Source organism: Bos taurus, chromosome 6 (assembly GCF_002263795.3).
Source record: "Bos taurus isolate L1 Dominette 01449 registration number 42190680 breed Hereford chromosome 6, ARS-UCD2.0, whole genome shotgun sequence".
Lineage (NCBI taxonomy): Eukaryota > Metazoa > Chordata > Mammalia > Artiodactyla > Bovidae > Bos > Bos taurus.
In genome coordinates this window covers 45,844,950-45,861,660 of record NC_037333.1, presented here as the reverse complement: position 1 = coordinate 45,861,660, position 16,711 = coordinate 45,844,950, and the positions used below count along the sequence as shown (strand labels likewise).

At 37.7% G+C, this 16,711-nt stretch overlaps 1 protein-coding gene across 8 annotated transcripts in view; it reads right to left on the bottom strand.

The window, feature by feature from the left end:
• Nucleotides 1-16,711, bottom strand: part of RBPJ (recombination signal binding protein for immunoglobulin kappa J region) — a 242,058-nt gene that overhangs the window by 26,315 nt on the left and 199,032 nt on the right. For 7 of the 8 annotated variants that reach the window (XM_005207810.5, XM_024993462.2, XM_005207811.5 and 4 more), the window contains one exon: nt 2,182-2,277. In XM_005207810.5, coding sequence (XP_005207867.1) covers nt 2,182-2,277 — 96 coding nt within the window. Of the gene's footprint in view, nt 1-2,181; nt 2,278-13,670; nt 16,693-16,711 lie in introns of those variants that run through there. The other variant, XM_005207812.5, reaches the window with a different exon arrangement.

Genomic DNA, 16,711 nt, shown 5'->3' with positions numbered 1-16,711 from the left:
TCAATGAAGCAGATGATTTTCTGGAACTTCCTTGCTTTTTCCACAATCCAATGAATATTGGCAATTTATCTCTGCTTCCTTTGCCTCTTTGGAACACAGCTTGTACATCTAGAAGTTCTTGGTTCACATAGTGCTGAAGCCTAGCTTGAAGGATTTTGAGCATGACCTTGCTATATAGCATGTGAAATGAGAGCAACTGTATGATGTTTTGAGCATTCTTTGGCATTGCTCTTCTTTGAGACTGGAATGAAAACTAATCTTTTCCAGTTCTGTGGCCACTGCTGAGTTTTCCAAATTTGCTGACATATTGAGCACAACACTTTAAAAGAAGATGTTCTTTTAGGATTTTAAATAGCTCAGCTGGAATTCCACCACTTCCACCTCTAGCTTTGTTTGTAGTTATGCTTCCTAAGATCCACTTAACTTCATACTCTACGATGTCGAGCGCTAGGTGAATGACCACATCACTGTGGCTATCCAGGTCATTAAGACCTTTTTTGTATGGTTTTTCTGTGTATTCTTGCCACCTCTTCTTAATCTCTTTTGCTTCTGATAGGTCCTTACTATTTCTGTCCTTTAACATGCCCATCCTTGCATGAAATGCTCTCTTGACATCTCCAATTTTCTTGAAGAGATCTCTAGTATTTTCTATTCTATTGTCTACCATCCCATTTCTAAAGTCTCTGATCTGTTGTTTCCTAACTAATGCACTCCTATTTACAAGATTCTTCTAAAGATTAAAACTTTAAAACATCTGTAAGGCATTTCCTGAACAATGTCTAGATCATGACTGGATAAAGGAAAGCTGTTCCTTCTTCACCATGAGGTGCAACACCGGCCTTTTAGATCCATCTCAAGTAATGAAGGTACTGACTTGGTTTGCTTTGCTTAGGAGTTTAAAAAAAAAAAAGAAAAAAAAGACCGTCTCCTGTATTTACATGAGGTCATGGGGCAGGGAGACCTGAATACCCAGTATCAACTTCATGCAAAAAGGGGCCACTATCTTGATTTGGCTTCTATGTCCCAAACCATAGGTACCAACTTCTTCTAGTATTTGAATCAGATGATTAAGTTTCATGAGTAATCAGAAATTTAGAGAACTTGAATAACTAAAAACAAACACTTGACAATATGAGTCCTAAATACTGTTTTCAGCTGCTAATCCTCTTTGATGATAAGATTATCAACTAAATAGTTTCAGCTCAGATTTAGAGGACTTTGAGAAACAAGACTATTTAAAAAATTTTTAGCACATTCAATCAATGTACTCCATTTCCTTTCTCTTATGCATATGCTAAGATTTCCTTTATCTCACAAACTCAAAGATTTTGTGGACTCGAAAAGACTCCACTCATTCCTTTCAATCCAATACTTAAACCTAAATTTTCATTCCTTCTTCCAGTTCAGTTTTATTACCTTTCGAGCCAACCCAAAAAATCTTTCATGTTCCTCCATAAGCAGCCTTGTCCACCAAAGCATGTTATTTTATGCTTAACATAAAAATGCTATCTGAAAGACAAAGACTTGAGAAACTATTAACAGAAAAATTCTAGGAACTAAGTGAAAAAAACAAGTTAACAAAACCCCACAAGTATATGCCAAAAATGTTGAAATTTAAAAGATACTAAGATAAACACTAAATATTAAAATGTTATCTAATTTTGGCTAATCTGATTTATAGGTCATTTCTGTAAGGCCACATTCACATAATATGAGCACCAGCTCAACTCTGCTGTTTTTCCCTTAACCTGAACAGGCACACAGTCAAGGTGGAAAGGGCTGGGAGTACTTTTCTTCACAATCACTCCATAATTCAATTCTGGGGTCTGTTTAAGCCTTTTCTTTTTAAAATGGTAATATTGAGGTCATATTTCTTTATAAAACTACATTTTGCACCAAAAGGAAAACTACTTTTTGAATGAGCTAATGTACCACAGAAGTACTTAGGGAATACTATAGAGTCCCAAATAAAAATTATGGATTATTTCATTTTGTGAAATGAGGGATTTAGCCAGAGGATCTATACTAAATAGAAACAATAGAGACAAATCCTGTACTTTTCACTTTGTACTTGCAAATAACCCAATAACAGAAACCATTCTCTTACTTGCATATCAATACATCATTTGTAAATTCATCTGATAACTATTAACTATCCACAAAAAGAAAAAATAATCTTACCTTTTTTCATTTCCATATGACTTCTGTGCAACTTTTGCATGAAGAATAAGCACTGTTTGATCCCCTCGCTCTTTTAAATAATTTCGCATAGCTTCTCTAAAATAAAATATAAATATTACTATTACAGGAGTAAGATTTGGAATATTACTATGTTCTGTAAAAAGAATGCTTAAATGTTTCAAACAAGTAAATCTAAAAATGAAAGCAATAAAGCAAAACAAACCATAACTAATTTAAAAAGTATTATACAATGAAGAAATAAATACTGCTCGTCTTCAACAGTATACTTTTTTCTCTGCAAAGAAGCTGTCCCTCACTATAGGAATTTATGATATAACTCAATTAAACCAAACTTACAACTTATAGAGTAACTAGAAACACCAAGTACATTGCTTATTAGGCTTTAAACCCTTTGTAAAATTAATCATGAGCAATATTTTTGTACTTAATAATCTAATTCACCACTAAGACTAGGGCCTCTCCTCCAGCTATTAGAATGAGTGTTTTTCACTAAATACAAATCCATAAGAAATTCTCAGGTCATTCAAATTTAGTATTACATGTTCTTAAAATAACAACCCTACAAAAGGAATAAGAAAGGGCTATTATTTATATACAAACTCATAATTACTCTCAATGATGTTACTAAACACAAAGTGTAATAAAAGATAATTCAAATTAGGGAAGAACAATTAAATTTTGGAAAAAATACAATGTTAACTGTTTTGGGTACAAAGTACTCCAACTATCCATTTATTACGCAAATACTGTAAAAAAAGTTCAATGTCTTAAAAACATTTATCAATTATTTTGCTAAGCAATACAATAGAATACAAAGAACCCAAGGTCTACACAGGTCAAACTTCCACATATCTGAATCAGCAGAATCCTAATTCTTAAGATGTTTAACACATTACAAAATTAAAGCAGAAGTGCTTCAAAAACAATCATCAAGAAGCACTTTTAATACACTGAATACTGTTTTATTTATAAGTAAAAAGACAAATGTGTAAGAGAACAGCTATAGAATAATGAAAAGTGAAGTGAAAGAGTTAGTTGCTCAGTTGTGTCCGAGTCTGTGCTACCCCATGGACTGCCAGGCTCCTTTGTCCATGGGATTCTCCAGGCAAGAATACTGCAGTGGGTTGCCATTTCCTTCTCCAGGGGATCTTCCCGACCCAGGGATGGAACGTGGGTCTCAAACATTGCAGGCAGACTCTTTACGGTCTGAGCCACTACGGAAGCCCACAGAATAGTAGTAAGTTATCAAAGGTGGGGAAATTACACTTGAAGCACTCTGAAACTAAGTGGCCTGGGGCGTATCTCTTAACCTCATCTAGCTTGGTTTCTGTATCTGGTAATAAGAATAATGCTGACATAATATAGAGTGGTTGAGGATAAATAAGATGATCTAGATGACAGTGTTTATATTTACTGATTCAAGGCACACAAGGTAACACTGGAATCTAACAGATTGAGAATTAATCCTTACCACAGGAACAAAGCTCAAAGTCCAGTAAAGACAGTAAAACATATTTGGAAAAAAAATTGTTATGAAATACATGAGAGGGATTGGGGGCAGGAGGAGAAGGGGATGACAGAGGATGAGATGGCTGGATGGCATCACTGACTTGATGGACGTGAGTCTGAGTGATCTCCGGGAGTTGGTGATGGACAGGGAGGCCTGGCGAGCTGCGATTCATGGGGTCGCAAAGAGTCGGACACGACTGAGCGACTGAACTGAACATGGTTCAAATAGAGGTCTGACCAAAAGTTTTGCCAAGAGAACACACTGGTCATATCAAACACCCTCTTCCAACAACACAAGAGAAGACTCTACACATGGACACCACCAGATGGTCAACACCAGAATCAGACTGATTACATTCTTTGCAGCCAAAGATGGAAAAGCTCTATACAGTCAGCAAAAACAAGACGGGGAGCTGACTGTACCTCAGATCATGAACTCCTTATTGCCAAATTCAGACTTAAATTGAAGAAAGTAGGGGAAACCACTGGACCATTCAGGTATGACCTAAGTCAAATCCCTATGATTATACAGTGGAAGTGAGAAATAGATTTAAGGGACCAGATCTGACAGAGTGCCTGATGAATTATGGACAGAGGTTCCTGACACTGTACAAGAGACAGGGATCAAGACCATCCCCATGGAAAAGAAATGCAAAAACGCAAAATGGCTTTACATTACAAATAGCTTTTCATTACAAATAGCTGTGAAAAGAAGAGAAGCAAAAGGAGAAGCAAAGGAGAAAAGGAAAGATATAATCATCTGAATGCAGAGTTCCAAAGAATAGAAAGGAGAGATAAGAAAGCCTTCCTCAGCAATCAGTGCAAAGAAATAGAGGAAAACAACAGAATGGGAAAGACTAGAGATTTCTTCAAGAAAATTAGAGATACGAAGGGAACATTTCATGCAAAGATGGGCTCGATAAAGGACAGAAATGGTATGGACCTAACAGAAGCAGAAGATATTAACAAGAGGTGGTAAGAATACACAGAAGAACTGTACAAAAAAGATTTTCACGACCAAGATAATCACGATGGTGTGATCACTCACCTAGAGCCAGACATCCTGGAATGTGAAGTCAAGTGGGCCTTAGAAAGCATCATTACGAACAAAGAGGGTGGAGGTGATGGAATTCCACTTGAGCTATTTCAAATCCTGAAAGATGATGCTGTGAAAATGCTGCACTCAATATGCCAGCAAACTTGGAAAACTCAGCAGTGGCCACAGGACTGGAAGAGGTCAGTTTTCATTCCAATCCCAAAGAAAGGCAATGCCAAAGAATGCTCAAACTACCGCACAATTGCACTCATCTCACACGCTAGGAAAGTAATGCTCAAAATTCTCCAAGCCAGGCTTCAGCAATACGTGAACCGTGAACTTCCAGATGTTCAGGCTGGTTTTAGAAAAGGCAGAGGAACCAGAAATCAAATTGCCAACATCTGCTGGATCATCGAAAAAGCACGAGAGTTCCAGAAAAACATCTATGTCTGCTTTACTGACTATGCCAAAGCCTTTGACTGTGTGGATCACAATAAACTGTGGAAAATTCTGGAAGAGATGCGAATACCAGACCACCTGACCTGGCTCTTGAGAAGCCTATTTGCAGGTCAGGAAGCAACAGTTAGAACTGGACATGGAACAACAGACTGGTTCAAATAGGAAGAGGAGTACGTCAAGGCTGTATACTGTCACCCTGATTATTTAACTTCCATGCAGAGTACATCATGAGAAACGCTGGGCTGGAAGAAGCACAAGCTGGAATCAAGATTGCTGGGAGAAATATCAATAACCTCAGATATGCAGATGACACCACCCTTATGGCAAAAAGTAAAGAGGAACTCAAAAGCCTCTTGATGAAAGTGAAAGTGGAGAGTGAAAAAGTTGGCTTAAAGCTCAACATTCAGAAAACTAAGATCATGGCATCTGGTCCCATCACTTCATGGGAAATAGATGGGGAAACAGTGGAAACAGTGTCAGACTTTATCTTTTGGGACTCCAAAATCTCTGCAGATGGTGACTGCAGCCATGAAATTAAAAGATGCTTACTCCTTGGAAGGAAAGTTATGACCAACCTAGATAGCATATCAAAAAGCAGAGACATTACTTTGTCAACAAAGGTCCATCTAGTCAAGGCTATGGTTTTTCCAGTAGTCATGTATGGATATGAGAGTTGGACTCTGAAGAAAGCTGAGCACTGATGAATTGATGTTTTTGAACTGTGGTGTTGAAGAAGACTCTTGAGAGTCCCTTGGACTGCAAGGAGATCCAACCAGTCCATCCTAAAGGAGATCAGCCCTGGGATTTCTTTGGAAGGAATGATGCTAAAGCTGAAACTTCAATACTTTGGCCACCTCATGATAAGAGTTGACTCATTGGAAAAGACCCTGATGCTGGGAGGGATTGGGGGCAGGAGGAGAAGGGGATGACAGAGATGAGATGGCTGGATGGCATCACCGACTCGATGGACATGAGTTTGAGTAAACTCCAGAAGTTGGTGATGGACAGGGAAGCCTGGCGTGCTGCGATTCATGGGGTCGTAAAGAGTCAGACACGACTGAGCGACTGAACTGAACTGATGTAAAGGAGGGCAGAGGTAATAAAGGACCCTGATTCAATCCCTGGTCCGGGAAGATCCCGCATGCTGCGGAGTAACCAAGCCCAAGCGCCACAACTACTGGGCTCTCGCTCTAGAGTCCTTGAGCCACAACCATTGAGTCGTTCTGCAACTACTGTAGCCTATGTGCCCTTGAGACCGTGCTCCACAACAAGAGAAGCCGCGGTAAAGAGAAGACTGTGCACCACAATGAAGAGGAGTCCCCGCTCGCCGCAGCTGGAGAAAAAAGCATGCGCAGCAACAAAGACCCAGCACGGCCAAAAATAAATAAATCTTTAAAAAAAATTTAAATAATAAATATAAAAGTTTAAGTTAATTCAAATCCCACCCTATGACAGATGATGATAAAAGCAATAGCAGGTAATAAAATTCTTAAAATACCTAGAAAACACTTAAAATCTTAAAAAAAAAAAAAAAAATCCATCTCTTTGAAACTGGGAAAAGATCATCATTTAATTTTATCCCAAAGTGAAAGTGTTAGTTGCTCAGTCCTGTCCAACTCTTTGTAACCCCATGGACTGCAGCCCACCAGGCTCCACTGTCCATGGACTTTTCCAGGCAAGAACACTGGAATGGGTTGCCATTTTCTTCTCCAGGGGATCTTCCCAATACAGGGTTGGAACCTGGGTCTCCCACATTGCAGTCAGATTCTTCACCATCTGAGCCACCAAACCCCATTACCAAAAAAACACCATGCTGTGATTCCCCTGGTGGTCCAGTGGCTAAGACTCAGCGGCCCGAAAGGAGGGGGTCGGAGTGTGATCCCTGATCACAGAATTAGATCCAACATGCTGCAACTAAGACTTCACATGCAGGCAACTAACAAAAAGATCCCACATGCAGTAATGAAGATCCAAAATCTCACGAGCTAAAACTAAAGAAACAAAATCATAAAAAAAAAGAAAAAGCGCCATGCTGTGGAATCTGGATTTTCAATGGACAGAAAAGGCAACGTAAGATCTTAAGGGTTTTTTTGTTTTTAAGACATACAGTCAATTTTATTTTTCAGTTAATTTTAGTGGTGAAATAGGGAAAGGACTTTAGAAAGCACAGAGACAAACTTGAAATAAGGCTGACACACTAAGGAAGAGGTAATAGAAGATAGTACAGAAGACAACTTTTAAGTGTTTTGTTTCAGGAGAGGCAAGTGTATAATAAGTTCCATCATATTTGACAAACGTCGACTCTGAAATGCCCCAGAACTCCAAGCTGGTAGGTTGTTGGAAATAACCACCTGTAGTTCCTGAGAAGGATCTGGGCTGGAAAAGTAGGGTTCATTGGTATATAGCTCACAACTAAAGCCATGGAAGGGAATTAAATCTCTGAGAAAGAAAACACAGTGATAGGAATGTCAAGAAGAAAATGTATAAAAGGAAATGAAGAAGAACCAGTAAGGGTAGAACTGAAACTGTCTATGAGATGCTAAGGAAGGAGACAACCTCAAAAAAAGTTAACAATCAAGAGTGAGATGCTGCAAAGGTATAAGTCTCTAATTTTAGCAAGAAGTCAGCCACCAGCTAACAAAAAGTCTTACCAATTTTTGTAAAATGAGAGTCTGCTGTGATGCCTAACAGGTCAGAAGAAGGCCATAGGTACTACTGATATTTGAAAATACTCTCTAGGGAATGGAGAAAGACGCTGACAATGTAAATGACTGAAAATCTGTATTGAAGGACTGGCTAATGTTGAAATTCATAAATGATAGTGACAATTCCCACTAACATTCCAAGGGAATAGACAGCACATTCTCAAACCTGCTGGGTAGTGGACAAGTGGTGTAGCATGAAGAGGATAAGGATAATACGGGATCTGAGGCGCGACTAAGTCATATGACTGACCAAAGTGTTCAAGGTAGATAAGGAAACAAAAGCTAAGCCAGAAGGTCAGTATCTTGACAAAACTGACACAGATGTCCAGTCACTGGCATAAAATGTGAATAGTTGCAATATACTTGAAAAAAAAATTTTAAGAAGCAATTTCAAATATATTTCCCCATACTGGATTCTACTTGCATTATAGTCTCTATTATATCATTTAGCAATTACTTAGTGTGTCAGATGTCAGGGCTTTTCCCTTGTCATCCCAAACAGTATGCAAAGCCTCTAAGACACACTATCAGACACATTTTAGAAATGGAGGAACAGTTAAGTAACTTTCCAAAATGACACTGAAGTCTCAGGATTCAAACTTAGGCAGTCTGGCTCTTGAAGACAAAATTAATATTATTAGATATTTTGCACTGGTTATGAGCCCAGTTTTGGTATAAAACAGGGGTCTGAATCTTAACTCTTATCAATTACTGAGCCTGAGTTTTCTCACCTGTTTAAAAAAAAATGACATTAATAGCTCATATTGTGAAAAATATTTTAAATTAAGTATCCCCACAATCTGACAAATATCAAGGGTCAGGCAACTCTACCTATTATTATTATTTTCTTAGAACAGCAGGAGGAAGCAGGCAGGAGGTAGAGGTTGGAAGACTTCCACTTAAATTTGACAGCAAACTTGAAAGGAAGGGACCAGGAGGTAAAGGATCAGGTGTCCCACCTGACTTGCAAGGCACGAGTTTCTGCAAGCGTAACAGGTAGGCTACACTTTTATCCGTCTTCCCATTAAAGATTTATTGAGAGCCCATTACTTCCCAGGCACTGGTTATCATGCTAGCTGCTCATATTGGAAGTAACTGTTCACAACGTCATCATGACAAAAGAGTACAGATCTCAACATATTTATGATGAATGCAAGATAGCTCCAGTTTTCCTTGTCTTTTCCCTTCATATTTATAATACAAATTCTTGAAAAAGCCACTAAAAACTTTAATAATAGTTGTTCTGTAGTAACAATTTAACAAACATCTTCTTCAACAAGACAAAATCCAGTTTGTTAATAGAATATCAAACATTAAAATTATGTTCTCTGGCAATTGTAGGTTGATAGTTCTATTTCGTACCTTAAAGAGCCATTAAAAAAAATTAAGGTAATATACTCAAAAGAAACACAATTAAAAAGTAAAGCCCATGAAGTGATAGCCCATATGCTCTTCACTCAAACAGAATAGAGTGTCTTCAAATGAACAGGTTTTCAATCTAGGCACTGTTGACATCCTGGGCTAAACAATTCTCTGGTGTGAGGGGGCTGTACAGCACACCGGAGGGTGTTTAGCAGTATCTCTAACTTCTACCGATTAGAAGCCAATAACACCTTTCCTCAATGTGTGACAACCAAAAATGTCTCCAGATATTGCCAAATATCAGAGGGGTGGGGCAATTTACCTGGGATGAAAATAAGTGGATTAAAGAAAACCAAAATTGTTCCTTCCAACAGTAAGATGAGAAAATCATCCAATGTCTTTTTAAGAAAGAACAAGGGAAATTTTATTTGAAAACAATATAGGTGCTATAAGGACCTTACCAGTAGAATTACTACTTTGTATTGCTGAATTATTAAAAAAAAAAAAAAAAAACAGTGACAATAAAGCTGAAACTCATAATCTGTTTTAACAGTTACTATTTAACAAGTTTTGAAGTTTATGTATTCTTTAATTCATTCCATAATTCCTTATAAAATATTCATTCTGAATGGAAGCCAATTAAAAATTATTTGAAGAAGAGTATGGAGCAACTATTTTTGAGTTTTCTTACTTAAAACACATTTAGCTTAAATGTTTAGAAAAGCAGAAATTTTTATCAATATTTTTTACTAACATGAAATCATGGCAAATGCCATTATAATTTGACATGGTTAAATTATTACTTTGTCAACCTTCTGACTCTTTTTGCCTTTATAAATGTGTACTTTTTATATTGCAAGCAAAATTCAAAAAAGAATATCCTTAATGGTGCTAACCCCTAATCATCTGAAAATAGAACCCTTACTTCCTGACCGCATTCAGTTAAGCCGCCATGACTGCGGCAAAGGGTGCGTAAGTGATTTAAACCATGTGCGCGCACGCACCCGCGCGTGTGTGTTTGTGTTGGGGGCTGGGGATTGTGGGGAAGGCATTTGAGCTGGGAACTAACCATAGCCAATTCCAAATACTCAAGAAGAATGGTGGCCCACAAAGATGGAAGGTCTAAACTGTCACCCTTACCAACGGAATCAGTCTCTGTACTCCTCAAATTGGATTTCTGTCACTTGTAAAATCCAAATAATAAAGGTTCCAACATGAACTGTCTGCTGGTAAAGAAACTTATTTTTGTTGCATTAAGTAATTCCACACATACACCCAACACCTGCAAACATTTCAGAGCGCTGCAGAGTACAGTTTGAGAAAAACTGGGAGGCCTGGCATGCTGCAGTCCATGGGGTCGCAGAGTTGGACATGATGAGCAACTGAACTGAACTGACTATAGGCCACAGAAAACCATGCCAGTTGTTTCTGTATCTCAGTATAAAACCTGGTTATTCTGGTGTTTTAATCCACAGTCAAGTAAAGTCAGTTATATCTGTGATCCACATTAAGGGGACTATCTTCAAGAGAGTGGGATGCCCTTGAGAGTTAGCATTCAATTCCTACCATATGTATTCATCTATATATCCAGAAGAATGTAGTATTTTTAAAAAGTGAAATGCTTAACAGTACATAGTATTAACTATACTTAATCAAAAATAACTCTGTATCAGTAAAATAGTACTTTTAGAACACTATCCAAAAGATCATCCTCTAAGTAACAATGTATTTTTTTAAACTACTGCTTAATTTGGAAGACAGGGATGAGAAGAGGATAGGTTTAAAAGATTATTTTTTAAAAGAAAGAAACTCTGAATTAAACTCTCCAACCTCCATACACTCCCAGAGATACAAAATTCCTTATCATTCTGCATAAAGGATTTCTTTAGCACTTCTTACAGAGAAGGCAATGGCACCCCACTCCAGTACTTTTGCCTGGAAAATCCCATGGATGGAGGAGCCTGGTAGGCTGCAGTCCATGGGGTCGCTAGAGTCGGACAAGACTGAGCAACTTCACTTTCATTTTTCACTTTCATGCATTGGAGAAGGAAATGGCAACCCACTCCAGTGTTCTTGCCTGGAGAATCCCGGAGACGGGAAGCCTGGTGGGCTGCCGTCTATGGGGTCGCACAGAGTCGGACATGACTGAAGCAACTTAGCAGCAGCAGCAGCAGCACTTCTTATAGCTCGGGCCTGTTTATGATTGATTCCTTTTCAGTTTCTTATGTTGAAAACTGTCTTTGTTTTTGCCTTTGCTGGGTCTAGAACTCTAGGTTGCCATATTTTCCCCCCTTGAGAACTTAAATACTCTTGTTCCACTGTCCTCTTCTTCCTAGCAAGGTTTCAGATGAAAAACCTCTGTCACGCTATCTTTGTTCCTCTGTATATAATGTATCATTTTTCTCTGTTCCATTTAATATTTTCTCTTTATCACTGTGGTTAAGCAGTCTAGTCAAGGCTATGGTTTTTCCAGTGGTCATGTATGGATGTGAGGGTTGGACTATGAGGAAAGCTGAGCACCGAAGAACTGATGCTTTTGAACTGTGGTGCTGGAGAAGACTGTTGAGAGTTCCTTAGACTGCAAGAAGATCCAACCAGTCCATCCTAAAGGAGATCAGTCCTGGGTGTTCACTGGAAGGACTGATGTTGAAGCTGAAACTCCAATACTTTGGCCACCTGATGTGAAGAGCTGACTCATTTGAAAAGACCCTGATGCTGGGAAAGATTGAGGGCAGGAGAAGGGCTCGACAGAGGATGAGATGGTTGAATGGCATCATCGACTTGATGGACATGGGTTTGGGTGAACTCCAGGAGTTGGTGATGGACAGGGAGGCCTGGCATGCTGCGGTTCATGGGGTCGCAAAGAGTCAGACACAACTGAGCGACTGATCTGAACTGAACTGAACTAAGCCGTTTGATGATGATGTGTTTCCAGAAATAAACGGTAATAGTTTTTGCACTTGGGGTTCACTGAGTTTTAGAATTGTTGTTTTATTATATAGTTTTCAGCAAATTTAGAAAATTTTCACTCATTATCTCTTGCAACCCACTCTGGTACTCTTGCCTGGAAAATCCCATGGATGGAGGAGCTTGGCAGGCTACAGTCCATGGCGTCGCAAAGAGTCAGACATGACTGAGCAACTTCACTTTCTTTTTCTTTCTTTCCCCTTCAATGACTTCAATGACATGTGTATTGGTCCATTTGAAAATAAAATACAGTTCACTAATGATATTTTTCAGACATTTTATCTGTGTGCTTCATTTTGGATAGCTTCTATTAGTATGCCTTCAAGTTTACTAATTTCTTCGGTAGCATGTATCTGTAATTAATACAAGTGTATTTTTTCATTTAAATAGTTTAGTTTTCATCTCTACAAATGTGAATTGGATCTTCTCTTTTTTTAAATCTTCCATGTCCTTTATTTAACTTCCAATCTCTCTTCCAGCTCAGGGATCTGCAATTACAGCCTATAGGCCAAATGCAACCTATCACCTATAGTAGAAATAAAGTTATATTCCAGTATACAGTAATGTCCATTCATTTAGACATTGTGTCTGGCTACTTTTGCGATACAATAAAGTTGAATAGTTACAACAGAGGCTGTTCAGGCCACAAAAATATTTACCATTTTATCCTTTGACACAAATTTTGTACAGTCCTGATCTTAGCTTCTTAAACATAAAGAAGACAAATGTAATTAACAGTCTTAATGCCTTTTTCTATCATCTGTGTCACTTCTGGGTTGGTTTTAATGGACTGGTTTTTCTCATTATGAACCATTTTCCTACATTTTTTATTTTTACCATATGTTAAGACACAATGAATTTTACCATCTTTTTGAGTGCTGCATATTTTTCCATTTTTAAATATTCCTGAGCTTTGTTCTAGTTCTAAATTAAGTTATTTAGAAAATGTTTGATCCTTTCAAACTTGCTTAAGGTTTTTAGGTGAAACCAGAGCAGCATTTAGTTTAGGCCTAATTTTGTACCACTGAAACCAAACTCTTCTGAATACTCTAGTTGATGCACTGTGAATTATGAGCTTTTTTCCCCACTTTGACTACTGGCAACAGGCACAATTCATAGAATTGAGAGAGCTCTAGGAATTCTTTCCTCTAATTCTTTAGGTTTATCTTCCCCCAGCCTTGGTTGGTTTACTCACACATGTGTTGTTTAATACTCAGCTCAAGACTAGAGAGGACCCTCTAAAGATCTCTGAAACTCTGCATAGCTCTTTCCTCTCCAGTTCCCCACCCAAAGAATTCTGACCACTTTAATTAGCCTCCTTACATTCCCAGTTCATCTCCACAACTCAAGGTGCTTACCAGGCTCAACCTGGATTCCCTTTCCTACATCATATACTGGAAACTTTCTCCAGGCACTAAGCTGGGGCTCACCTCATTTGTCTCCTGTCTCTCAAGGCTCACTGTCCTTTCTTGCCTGCCATCCAATATCTTGAAAACTGCTGTTTCATATATTTTGTCCAGGCTTTTAGTTGTTCCAAGCTGAAGAGTAATTCCAGTCCCTGTTACTCCATCTTGGCCAGAAGCAGAAGTCCTAAAATCTACTAAAATTTTCTAACCAGGAAAAACTGCTTAAAAGGTAAATGGAAAGCCATGATAAAGTAGATGGGACCTAATTATATCATTGTATACACTTAAGGAAAGGAAAACCTCCTTTCCTTATATTATTACCATTTATTATATTTATTTATAACATTTATATATTGTGCTGATTGCTATTTTTATGGAAACGTGAAGTGAAGTTGCTCAGTCGTGTCCGACACTTTGCGACCCTGTGGACTGTAGCCCACCAGGCTCCTCCATCCATGGGATTCTCCAGGCAAGAATACTGGAATGGGTTGCCATTTCCTTCTCCATGGGATCTTCCCAACCCAGGGACTGAACCCAGGTCTCCGCATTGCAGGCAGACGCTTTAACCTCTGAGCCACCAGGGAAACCCCAATTATTCATCAAAATATATCTTATTGTTAGGAGTCACTCAAACCTATTCCTGCTGGTAATGAAATGAAAACAGTTATCTAATAATATCATTTATCTAATAAATAATGTTAAATTTCAAAATGCCTAATATGTGAATTAAACAAATTCCAGTTAGAATTTCTTCAAGATATATAAAAACAAGTAGTTGACAATATATTTACATTGACCTGTGAGGTAAGTTATATTTTCCCAACCCACTTGATCTGAAAAATGCCTTAAAAATATTTTTAAATTTTGAGTTTCAGATATAAAGTTACAAAAGTGGTACAAACAATTCCTAGTCTCCTTTTCCCTCAGACTAGCAAATGTTAACATTTTACCATATTTGTACCATTTAAGAGCACATTATAGACATAAAACCACTTTACCCAAAATACTTGTGTTTATTGCCAAAAAAACATTGTCTTATACAATCACATGCAATTATGACTGATACAATACTTCGGCAATAGATTTTTATTCAGTTGTTTCCAACTGTCCCTCTAATATCCTTTACTGGGGGGTGGAAGTGTGAAGTAGCCTTGAGAAACTCTGAACTCAGGCCAAATTAGGATAGCCTCCATTTTGTTTGTTATTTTAATTAAGCTGAGCTGGAACATGGACACATCACTCATTTACATATTGTCTATGGATGATTTGGGGACTTAAGAACAGAGCTGAAGAGTCACAACAAACTCAGTGTGATCCAAAGAGCCTAACACTTTCATTATCTGGTCCATTAGAGAAAATGTTTGGCAACTCCATCCTTAGAGCACAAGAAAAATTTGTTCCTGGTCCAGTTTAGTTAAATCTGTCATGTGTAACCTAGCTGTTGTGACCTTTGGGGTTCCTTTACTCTGGTTCTTTGCAGACTTTATTCTTCGTAATCTTAAAATTTTGAAGAGTAAATGCTGTTTACTTTATAGGATGTCCTTCCATCTGTGTCTGTCTGACGGTTTCCTTAAGCTTAGATTTAAGCTTATGCATTTTTGGCAAGAATCACACCAAAGCTATACTGTGATTCTTCATGATGCATGTGGAATTTATCTGTCCATTACTGGTGATGTTAATTTAGAACACTTAATTAAGGTGGTGTCTGTCAGATTTCCTGTCATGTTACTATTGCTCTCTTTATAGTTAACACTGACTCGATGGACGTGAGTCTGAGTGAACTCCAGGAGTTGGTGATGGACAGGGAGGCCTGGCGTGCTGCAATTCATGGGGTCGAAAAGAGTCGGACACAACTGAACGACTGAATTGAACTCATAGTTAACACATACTTCGTGAGATATGCTTAGACACTATAAAAAAGCTGTTTCTCATCAGACTTTAAACCAGTAGTTTAAACATCCATTGATGACGTTAGCCTGAGACGACAATCACTGTAGTGGTTGCCAATGTGTGGTTTCCTAGTTTCATCATTTCTTCTACATTTATTAGGTGGAATTCTTCTGTAAAGAGAAGCTATCTCCTTTCCTCCATTTATTTAAGTATTTAACTCAGCATACTCTTCTAAACTGTCATTTTATTTTATGGGTTCCAATCTATTATTGTCATTATTTATTTTGATGACCAAAGTGTCCATGATTTAGCTAAAAGAAGCCTCTTCAAACTGGCTCCTTTTGTGTGTCCTTCTGGCAGGTCCCCATCATTGTTTGAGTGAAACAGCTTTTTTAATAATGGCAACAATGTGGAAATGACCCAAATGGCCATCTGTGTGAATTAAATAAAGACTGGTCGGAAGACAATGAAAAATTATGAAGACACTAAAGAGACCAAGGTAGAAGATTTACAGTTAACAGAACACTGCTAAGAGTATGATGCTAGACTTTAAAAAGAAAAAAAAAAAAAAAGACAAGCTCTGTTTATACATGCATACAATTTTCTTGAAAGATATTAACAAGGCAGGGTAGCATTATCTCCAGGACTATAGCTGTGGAACTGAGCATCTTACTTTTTATTTTACAATCACTGGCTCTCAGAAATTTTTTAAAGTATTTTCAAGACCAACACTTTTAAATTTAACATGTAATTAAAATGCACACTGTAAAAATTATATAATTAGAACAGTATAATATTTATAGTCTCATTAAAATGTATAAAATCTGTTTTAAAATTCTTTCTAAAAGCATTTAAGTATCTTTCAAGTCCCAGTTGTAATCAACAAATTGTGATTTCCTAATGAAACTAGATAAAGGAAACCATCCTTATGCTGTAGTCCTTGTCACATTAACTATATAATACTCAATATTAACCTTGAAAGGTTTCATTTTCCCTTTGAACTGTACCATCTTATCTTGTTTTATGGGGAGAGAAAAGGGGGTGATAAAAGGAAGGGAAAATGGAAATAGGCTTATGATCTAGATATCATTATGTGAGTAACTTCTTTTCAATAAAACCTGAGTTTCCAAAATGACAGGATCTAACACTTTCATAAAATGTTTGGGTAAAAGACT